An 11,049-nucleotide genomic window follows, 5' to 3' on the forward strand; every position below is an offset into this window, starting at 1 on the left:
GTGCTTTCAGGGTTTGAGGTTTAGGGTTTTTTCCTCAAAAGAAGAAAAAAAAATTTATTTTATTCAGCATTTCTCTAAGCACTGGAAATTCAAGAAGCAAAAGCCCTTTAGTGACAGTTCCAAGCTCTTGACATCCCCATTCTTAATATCATGGAATTAGAGATCTGAAATTTTAGAAGCATTGGATATTCATTTTTATTTCATCCTTTTTGAAGCCCTGGTTATTACTCTTCTCAATGAGAGTGAAAGCAATTTCTCCTTTTAAATTTTCCTTCCAATGAGAAAATCATGTAGTCTCTCAGTCACAGGAACAAGAGCTTTAGAGAAACTGCAACATACTTTGAAAAGCACAAGAGCTCTTACCCCTGAAACAAGTGGTAATTCTGAGCAGACAAGGGAGAGACACACTTCAAGGGCCCATAAAAGGCTCATTGCACTCTAAATCTCAGATTCTGCCACTGCCTACAAAGTGCAAATGGCTATAGGTGGGAATATCAGGCAAGACAACAGCAGAAGCAGCAAGAAATCGGGGGCATCCCCTGTAGAGGATACACCCCCATGCAAACTTCAGCCAGGACCACAGACCACAGCAGCATTTCAGCAAATTTCAAAATCAAAATTGGGGGGGGGGGGGGGGGGGGGGGCGGGGAAGAAAAAGATCAATTTGCAGCAAGCAGCAATTTTTTCTTAATAAACCTCTATTGTCTGGGGAAGAGAGGCAGGCGGTCAATGGCACATGCCCCATAGGGCAGAAGCAGTGGCTGGCAGGATCTTCCTGGGAATCCTGAATGAGAAGGGCATGCACCCCAGCGTGGTCTGACTCAGGGCCAAGCCAAATCACGCTTCCCTGCATCACTGACATGGGCTCACACTCCTCCCATAGTACCTTCACTTTTCAGCTATGGGGATGATGCCAGTAACTACATTTGCTGACCCACCACGACTCTGCTACATAACTAAACATTAATACACTGCAGCAAACCACATGTGTCTTCCCCGGCTTTGCAGGTATGAAGGTACAGAGAAAGCACTTGGTCCCATGGTCTGTCATGCCTTGATGAGGTTCGCTGCTGTCCATGCCAGGGCTGTCAGACTGTGGTGAGCAGTCCTCATTAGTTTCTCTGTCCTCAGCCTCCGTTCATCCCCATAAAGGAAAGTAAAGTCACAAACTCACTTTCCATCAGGACAGCGCCTGTCTGAATATTGACATAAAAAGGGGTGAAATAGCAACAGCTTTTATACCAGTTCTAACAGTGACGTTTCTAAGCCTCTCGCTCATGAAAGAGCCAACCAAAGGAAAAAAGCAGGGCTCAATTCTGCAGAAGGCTGGCAGCAGAGCCAGCCATCCCCCGCAGCCAGCAGCCAACCTGAAAGCTGCACAGTGATCTTTCCCTGAACCTTTCTGGCTCTCTGAACAGCACATCCTGCCATTCACGTTACAGGCAATGAATGGTAATCCCTCTCCTCATATTACCCTACTGATTTCAACAGAGCGAGACCAAGAATGTACGTGACCGAGTGTACTTCCAGTTCAGATTTTACTCGTTGCAACTTGATGGGTTTCTTGAGCTCAATTAGTAATGGCACACATCTAGCAGGCACGCTCAAATCCAGAAAAAAAATGTGCCTTTTTTCCCAAGATTCTAAAAAAAAAAAAAAAAAAAAAAAAAAAAAAAGGAAAAATACTTAAAATTATTTTAAAACATACTGAAAACTCGGATTAAAGCAGAAGGAAATAGCCTGCACCATAAACTCATGCCCTGGACACCACAGCCTGTGGACTGTCATGTTAACCTGCTTTTGTATTTCCCACCCAATTGGTTTTGTCCCATCAGACATGGGCCAGCCCAAGTGGCAAAGTCAAGGAATCACTTTAATTACTGGAAATGCCAGTAAAATCAAACATCCACAAACCCTGAAACAAGACCCCCTTCCTCCAAAACCTAGAGAGTATTGTTAAATTATCCTAATTTTTAAGCCTATGTAGTGAAGGCCTTTTAATTTAGCATCTGTTTCTGACTCCCTCATGTTCTCCCTCCGCAACCACAAGAGCTGAAACTTCACTCACCGTTGACGTGCTCGGCTATAATGTATGCTTTTCAATTGTCTCTTCCCTTTCCTGGTATTGCCCCTGCATTCTTAAATATTGTGCAAAACAGGAAAATTTTACGCAACGATTTAATAATACATTGTTTTTGGCAGCAATTCCAGCCTACCATGTTTCCCTCTCTCCTCTTCCTCAACAGTCTGGCGGACTACACACTGAAACAGATCAGTTCCTTGATCCAGTTAAAAGACAACAAATCTGCAAAAGGTTCAAACAGAGAAAGTCTTTCCCAGCCAGTTCACACAGATTTTCCCAATGTGACCCCGCAGACTATTAAGCACATACAAAAGACATACAGACACAGTATGGCACACATGAAGAAATGAACGGCACAGGCCAGGACAGCATTCCTGCCAATGACACTCCATCATCAGACTGTGCAATGGAGTTATTGAGTGCACATACCCGCACAAGCGCTCTATATTGATTACACATGCTAAAGTATCAATCATCTTCAAACACGCCATTGTTTATGGAATGAAGCACTACATATCTATAAACACATGCAGATACAGAACAAACTGATACAACTAGCACTGCTTAAAACACTAACAAACAAGCCACAACCTACCCATGCAACCCACAATCTAATTGCTTGTAAAGACTCTGAACTATCTGAGGTAGGTCTCTTCTTTCACAAATCCTATACAGGGAGATAAGTAAACACCTCGTAGTCCAGACACGCTTTCTAACATAGAAGGAAATGAAAGCAGCCTTTTTATTGTATGTCAGAACTCACCTGTTGTTTACGAGCTTCAAAAGTACAAAGAAATTACATGCAATAAATTAATAGCTCAAAAAAACCCCCACTCCTCTCTATGTACTAAAACTACCACTATTCTCCTCTGAAATATCCCTCAGCATACACTGTTCTGTCAATGATTTTGGTGGGACCAAGGCTTCAGCCTGTTCTCCCACTCTTGCTAACACCACAAACCTCAACTTGCAAACTGGAACGTCAGTGCAGACGGGACTCTTACCCTAGCCTTTCACCTCTGAAAAACTGAAGATCCTTTTTGTGGTTTACAGGACCGTAAAAAGGTTTGTGTTGGAAGGGACCTTTAAGGATCATCTCATCCAACCCCCCGACCTGGGCAGGGACATCTTTCACTAGATAAGGTTGCTCAAAGTCCTGTCTAACCAGACCTTGAACACTTCCAATGATGGGGCATCCACAGCTTCTCAGGGCAGTACCTCCTTTCCTACAAGGACCACACCCCAACTTCAATGATCTGATGACCCAGCATCACCAGTTAGAACGTTCTACTACAGTAAAGAAAGATTATTGCACAGCTCCACGAAGGCCCAGCCCCAGGAGGGATGCTGAGCTCCTCCAGTCCCTGCTCTGATACAGCATCAGGTCTCCACTGAGGACCAGAGGCAATTTAGAAGCTTCCTCAGGGGGGCTATTACCACCATGCTGTGGCTAGCACCACATCTTTACTCCCCAGCCAAAACAAAAAATGAGGCAGAAGTACTTCTGAGTATCCTTTTTGCATGTAGAATTTACTGCCTGGGTGTTAACACTTACAGCCTTGAGAGCTCTCACTCTATCAATGAATATAGCTTCTGTTTTCATATTTTATATAAGCTCTGCGATATATAAACACATACCTTAACACTACTGACTTATAAATATGCTTTTTAACCACTGCAGGAACTATATATTCAAAGGTATGTTTGATAGGCATTAAACAGCTTTAAAGAAATACCATTTTAGGTTTCTTATGCAGAGCTACTAAGTAATACAGCAATAAAATAAGTTTGTCACAACACAGTAACGTTCCATTAAATCGCCAAGTCTTCAGAAAAGTTTGGGTTTCGTTAATGCAGGTGCATGCCTACCTTTACTTCTGAAACAGAATCTCAATTTCACCAGCATAGATAACACAGAGCAATTTGGTCTCAATTTGCAGAGAATTCTGAATTATCATAGTTATACGCCAATTACAAGATCCAATGTTCTCTCTGATGTGCCTGAAGAAAATACCTGATAGATAGAACAGGCAAATCATGTACACCAAAAACTTCTTATCAAATGAAAACAACCATCTGCAATGGCAAAGAACGAGAAATATTAAATTTAAATAGTAATTTATCATTCAGATAAAAAAATAATCTTAAATTGCTTTGTTATTTATGTGTTCATACGTATACATGCAATGATGGCAGGTCTATCGAGCTAGTTTTACTCACATTCGTGGAGGTCCATCAATAACACACGGCTGAGGGACAGCACTTGGTTAACCAAACAGACAGTTTAGTTTACTTTTTATTATTATAGCTAATTCATAATAATTCTATTTGGGATCTGGATAATGTTGCAGTATTCCTTTTCCAGGAAAGCTTTAAAAAAAGATCTTGTAAGATTGTTTTGAAACTTCTGAGCTGTGCATAATACTTCCCACTTGAGCTAATTGTTTTTCAAGGGAAATTTAATTTTTAAAAGTGTGTTTTTCTAACTAATGGGAACCTGTGCTAAAGTAAACGAGTCCAGCTTGATAGGAATTTTTGCTCTATCTTTACCGAAAGTAGGAAGCAAAGAAATGCAATAGCATGCTGAAACACATGTAGTAGCAGAATTGTTGAATTTCAAATAACACTTAGAAGACAATTTTCTACTCCACTTCTATTTGAAACAGATCATCCTGCCCTGCCTCATTTAGTATTAATTGGGTATGTTCTTATCTCTAGAAGAAAACATAAATGCAGTTCCCCAATCCACTTACTTTCTTATTTCAAATATACTTCTGATTAGCTATCTTGTCAACAAACTGTTGTCCTCACATGCCACTTTTGTACAGAAAGACAGACACAGCTTTTCAGGACTGTCCCCAGCTCTGGATATAACATTACCTTAAGCTCAACTTACCTGCCAAGGCAAAACCAAGAAATGTGAAATGGGCATGAAAAGCCAAAGTTTCCACCTCCTTGAGGGATATTAATGAGTAACTTCATGGTTTCAATTATGTCTTATCTTCCCAGATGGGAATTAGAGAGGTCAACCCTAGCCAGGGAAAATGAATCGCCTGTTTATTCTTCCCTTGTCTGCCGCGCATACATATGTATCACAACTCTTTCTTGCAAGCCAGTACTCTAAAACTCATTGTCCTAAACATCTTCTCTCAAGCGGTGCAAGAAAAAGAAGGAAAGAAAAAAGCAGGGCAGAGACATGAAAGGGACAAGGCAGAAGGATATTAAAAGCACGGAAGTTCAGTTATGACAGCTACCTTTAAACTACTGAAAATTAAATTTTAACATGTCTGCTGAAGATAGCCACAGGGTTATTCTTCACACACACACAGAAAGAGAGTCACACAAGGAATATTAAATTGGATTTTATTTCTGTCTTTGTTTTTACAATCACTGCCCTTCAAGCTGTGCAAGGACAGATCTCACTAGGAAAAAAAAAATTAGTAAGAGAGCTACATTTGAGTTTGGTAGGTGTTTATAAAATAAACATTATCCCTCCCATGGGAGAGAAAGTCAGAATCATCCCCAGGCAAGCTGATGTCTGGCAAACAAAGTTTCTGAGTATCAAAATCTCCTACCGGGACTTCAGCATTTACATTTTAAAATAAATAAATAAATGAAGTTACAGATATGTATTTACTTTCACCAAACAAATCTTAACCAGAATGAAAGCCTGGCCAAGATGCGAATGAAATGAAACCATAACGGTGGAACTGTACTGTATTTTACCCATTCTTTCACAAATGAGAAATATGAAGCAAACAACGGAAACAACACATGAATAAATAAACTCCTAACACCTACAGTTAGGGAACTCTCCACTCCACAAGCTAATACTTTTCCATTTGTTAACTGAGCGCATATACCGATTCAGATTATTTTATTAACACGGACTTACTTTAACTGTAACAGTTGCCTGTGATAACGTCAGGAAAAGCACTTTGTAGAGAACGTTATTTTTTTCCTCCCTAAATTTAGCTAAAATAAGAAGCCTAATACTTGTTCCATTGCATTCTTGTGTAGCGCTTCTGCTATCTTGTCAGCACAAAACATATAACTGTCTAATTAAAAAACAGAAGTAATTACCTCTCACAAAAAAAAAAAAAGTAGGTAAGGTCTCATTGTTCAGACTTTATATATGGGCACATACAGCGTCTACTCATGGAAAACGCTGCAGATGAACAACCCGTACACAAACTAATGCAAACTCCTACATTACAGCCCAGGCATTGACAAGTAAGAGCTTGTGGGGAGAAGACTCGAATTCAAATATATGTCTCAAGTGACAACAAAAAGGACAGAACCAACAAATAACTTACCCACTGTAGTCACGGACATAATTTGCCAGATCTGGATTTAGCTGTCCTTACAACTTTTGCTTTCAAATGCAAAACAAAGTGATGTTATTTTCCTGTTCAATTTTATTCACGTTACCTAGAATGCAGTAAAACTCGTCATGCCAGAGGATTTGCAAAGGGATGATGTGAAGATTAATTACTGGCTGCTCATAAAGCAGCCTGCCTGTGGAAAGCTCTATGTGTAAAAATGACCCTGTTATCAAAGTTGTTGAGTGCTCCCAACGCTCGCTTTCAATGGACGGCATGGATATTTTTCCACAGCTCTTGAAAACCAAATCAGTTGTGTTTAAATACCTACCTACAGTTTCAGGAAGTTTTGGCATTGTTTCTGCACCTCACTTCTGCAGGGGGTGGGGGTTAAACTGCCACGGATTTTGCTTAAATCCTACCTTTTCAGCTCAAAAGAAGTTAAATCAAGGTATCATAGAACCAAGGTCTGAAAGATACCCGATAAACGTACCCACGCGTTCAGGCAACAAGTGAACACGGATCTTATCCCAGTGCCCTAATTACTCCGTGGAAACCAAAGACGCTATTTGAAATAATAAAGCACAGATATTTCTGCGACCAACGGTATTTACTTGGTGCGTTAGCACTGGAACAAAATGATAAGGAGCAAGACCAAGCACATAGAGCACTGCTAACAAAATGGAGCCTGCAATTGTATGTATAATGTTTTAATATCCTCTTGCTATTTATATACATAAAATAATTAGGAATGAGAACACCTGAACGTTAATTAAATCACGACCCCATAGGACTTCGCACATTTTTTGAGAGATGGTTTCTTTGGTGACAGGTTTGCCAGCAGGCAGAGTTTGGTGTCTCCTGTACAAACACAACTTCATGCCCCGTATTGCCACATTGCAGAGATTAACATCTGAAGCATGATCATGCCTCTCTCTACCGGCATCCTTCTGCTCAGAAATAATCGACTATGCATACTGCCTGGAAAATGCCTCCACTGATACTCACCTTCTCCTCTGTGCTGATGGTATCTTAATGAAACGAAGAACTGCAAAAACTCATTGTGCTCATGTCTTTTGGGGGTTTTATCAATACTTGACCGAGTTTTCCTTCTCCCCTTACACAGCAGTTCCATCAAAGAAAGAAAAACATTACCTTGGAAACATCCTCGACAGCCCGGTGGCAATGGCAAGCAGGGATGTCATTGTGGCACACAGAACTGCCCCGTGAGAACAGGCAGCTGGCCTACCTGAAGGTTAAAGTAGCTCCCACCGAAAACCTGCTTTGAATACTCCACACCAGAGCATGATGAAGGGGAGACATTTATACGTGCCCCTGTGTGCCAAAGTGTGAAAAAATCCACCCTCTGAGCACAACCCCGGCTGGATGAAACCCGTTTCAACACACCATTGACAGAAATCCACACAAAAGCCAATCCACTCTCTCATACCACCAGTGTCCTATAGGAAGGCCAGAATGGAGCCATTGAGAAAAATGAGACATTCACATATAAGTCAAGAAATGACAGCATCTTAGTGCTGAATGATTAAAAATCAGTGCAAAGCCTGTTTTGTGAGCTGTTTTAATCACTGTTGCACAGAATTCGGGTGTAGTCACATCACATTCTATACGAATGTTCAAATAACACTGGCTGTGAAATTTTAAGTTGCATGTGTAAATGTAAATCAGATTCTTAAAGGCTGTGTTCCGTTCTATTGTAAGCTTTTGCACCGGTGATATCACCACCTTGCATTTTTCTCTAGCATCATTTTCCACTAGGAAGAAACCCTGAAGGAATCTCCATATTTTACGATCACATTACCAGCGTCTGGGCAGGGTATGATATGACTGTCAAATCAGAGCCCCAAAACGAGGCCTAAACCATGCAGACGGTGCAAACCGCGAGCCTTTGCTCTCGAATTAAAAGCATCTCTCACCTCTAAACTGGCCAACATGCCAGCAGGGATCCGCCGGCTTTGGATTGGAATGGCTCGGTGTGGCGATTTCGTGTCAGTGTTATGTTGAAATGGGAGGAATTGAAAAGAAAACCGGAGGGGGGGGGGAGGGGGCGAAAGCCCCAGTGATACTGATAGAAATAGTAATAATAAGGAGGTTAATAGACTTGCCTGTGAAAACCCACCGAAACTGCAGAATAACATATCCGCAGCATTACGAAGAGGGAACCAAACCCCCGCAGGCATTCCGGGAGCCCCCCCTCACACACACACACACAGACATAGCCCGGGGGTCCCGGCGCGGCCCCGCCGCACACATCGGCACAGGCGGCCCCGGCCCCGCGGATGCCCCGCGGGGCGGGGAAGCCGCCGGGGCCGCGTTGTGGCCGCCCCCCCGCCGGGCCCGTCCAGGCTCTTACCGTGGCCGAGGCGACGTTGTTGTCCGCCAGGGTCAAGTGGTGCGGTTCCCACCGCCGCAGGAACTTGGAGGTGAGGATCTTGCTGAGAAACGTCCGGGGGTGCCGGATGACACACACCTGGATGTCCCCCTCCTGCAGCAGCTTGTACCTCATGCCGTTGCAGTGGAGCGGGGCTCTCCGGCACGGCGCGGCACCCATTTTATTCCCCTCGGGAGCGGACATCTCGCCCAGCAGCGGCTTGCTCTCCTCGGTCTGCCTGCGGTCGCTGGCCCCGCTGGAGCAGCCGGTGCGATCCATGGCAGAGAGCCCTCGGGTCCGGGTGGCGCTCGGTGACGGCCGCTTGGGGACACCGGTCTCTACGGGCGGTAGAGACGGGTGTAACCAAGTAAAATAAGATAAAATAAAAATCAGGGGGGAAAAAAATAAAAAATCAAAAATCAAAACCACACTGGGTGGATTAAAAAAAAAAAAAAGGAAAAAAAAAAGAGGAAAAATTGTGAAGGGAAAAAAAAAAAGGAAAAACTGCTATGGGAAGATGGGGGAAGGGAGCGAACCGCACCGGAGCGGGCAGGGGGAAAGGGAAGCGATAAAAATCGTTATTCGAACTTCCCAATCCGCCCTCCGGCGGGTCTCCTTCGCCTTCAGAGCGCCGCGTCCATGCTCGCGGGCAAGCGCCGGCCGGGCAAAAAGGGTCGGCTCCCGGCGGGGGCTGCGGACAAAAGCCGGCGGCTGTGGCTCCCAGCGGAGGCTGCGGAGAGTCCGGCCACGGCTCCGTCCTTCCCCGCAGGCTGTGTCCGCGGGACTGAGCGGCGGCGGCGGTCGCGGTCTGCATATACGTGGGTGCGGGTGTGCGGGAGGGGTGCGGGAGGAGCGGGGGGGGGTTGGGGGGGGGAAACGGGGGGATGGGGGGGGAAGAGAAAAGGGAGGGGGGGAACGTGTGTGTCCACGCGCGCCGCTGCTGCTGCCGCCGCCGCCGCCGCCGCGGGAGGAGAAGGAGGCGGCGAGAGCAGCAAGCGCTGCCGACAGCCTCCAGCCGGAGCCGCGCCGGCCGCACCCGATTGGCTGCGGAGGGGTCATGTGCCGCCCTCCCTGACGTCAATGGCGGCGGAGCCGCCGAGGGCAGCGGCCGCGCGAGGTGCGCGGGAAGCGGCGCGCGCGCGCGTCCGCGCCCCTCCCCTTTGCCCCCCCGCCCTCCGCCCCCCCCCCCGCCTCAGCCCCTCAGAGCGGGCGCGTCCCGTTCGTTGCTGTTCGGTCCCGTCCCGCGTCCCCGCCCCGCCGTTGGGACGCGGCTGGAGCAGGGAGAGGTCGGTCTGGGGGAACACCGCGCTCCGCATCCCTCAGCGGGGCAGCTCCGCCGCTACCGAGCCCCCCCCTGCCGTGAGGGGTGAACCACCCCCCCCCCACACACACACACACACACAGCGCCGTGAGGGAAAGATGGTGAGGGAGAGTAGTGAGGTAAATCGGTCGTGGGTGCATCCCCCGCGCTGATGGGAGCCCCCGGGGGTGGTCGCTTGTGCCGCGGGGAGGAGGGAAGCGTGAGGTGCCGGTGCGCTGCAGGCTGAGTTCTGGGGGTCCGCGCTGCGGCGGGCAGGGTCCTGTGCAGCCGCCGCAGACAGCGGCGAGGGGAAGCCCCGTTCCCGGTGGGCGCCGCTTCAGCGGTGGCTGCCGCCGGTGTTCCGCTGGCTGCGCGGCGGAACTGGGAGCCGCTGCGCTCCGGTGAAGCAGCAGCCGGGGAAGGGCAGGGGTCGGAGCGCAGGTACGGGAGAGAGGCACCTCGCTAGGGCGGTGCTGAGTGTCCCCGGATGGTCCGTGAGGTAGAGCGAGAGTTTATCCAAAAAGAGGGATGAAAAATGAGCGCCCTTCTAAGACCTCTAACTGCTTAACAGCTCAGCCGCGTGCAGTGTGGGTGCCGTGTAATGAGGAATGGCACCGTTTATGCTTGCATGTTTCTCAACTATTTAAAAGGTACCAGTAGAACTTGGATTCCCTTTCCAATTTCCCCATTTGAACAACGAGGTTAGAACTGTATACACTTCGTATAGTACATGCACTTACCACTAAACTGTGGAACTCATCATAGTGTGTATCACAAAGGTCCAGAATTCAGAAGGAATTCACAAGGGCTTTTTTACTTAGTGCTAGAAAAATACTCGGAGACAGCCAGTTTAAAAGATTAAGCTCATTTCTAACTGAGGGAGGTTGGGAAAGGGACGATCTCTGCGACGAGCCGGTTATTTCACAACGTGTACCTGTGTCTGGGTCTCTGG

General features: G+C 46.3%; 1 protein-coding gene across 2 annotated transcripts in view; it reads right to left on the minus strand.

The window, feature by feature from the left end:
* The window catches only part of CMIP (c-Maf inducing protein), a 134,841-nt gene extending 124,965 nt beyond the window's left edge, over window positions 1-9,876 (minus strand). The window contains exon 1 of one of the 2 annotated variants that reach the window (XM_030512358.1): window positions 8,780-9,876. In XM_030512358.1, the coding sequence (XP_030368218.1) occupies window positions 8,780-9,076 (297 nt within the window). In that variant the 5' untranslated portion in view covers window positions 9,077-9,876. The remainder of the gene's footprint in view (window positions 1-8,779) is intronic. The other variant, XM_030512357.1, reaches the window with a different exon arrangement.
* Window positions 9,877-11,049: the final 1,173 nt, after the last annotated feature.

Source organism: Strigops habroptila, chromosome Z, assembly GCF_004027225.2.
Source record: "Strigops habroptila isolate Jane chromosome Z, bStrHab1.2.pri, whole genome shotgun sequence".
In the NCBI taxonomy this organism is placed as follows: domain Eukaryota; kingdom Metazoa; phylum Chordata; class Aves; order Psittaciformes; family Psittacidae; genus Strigops; species Strigops habroptila.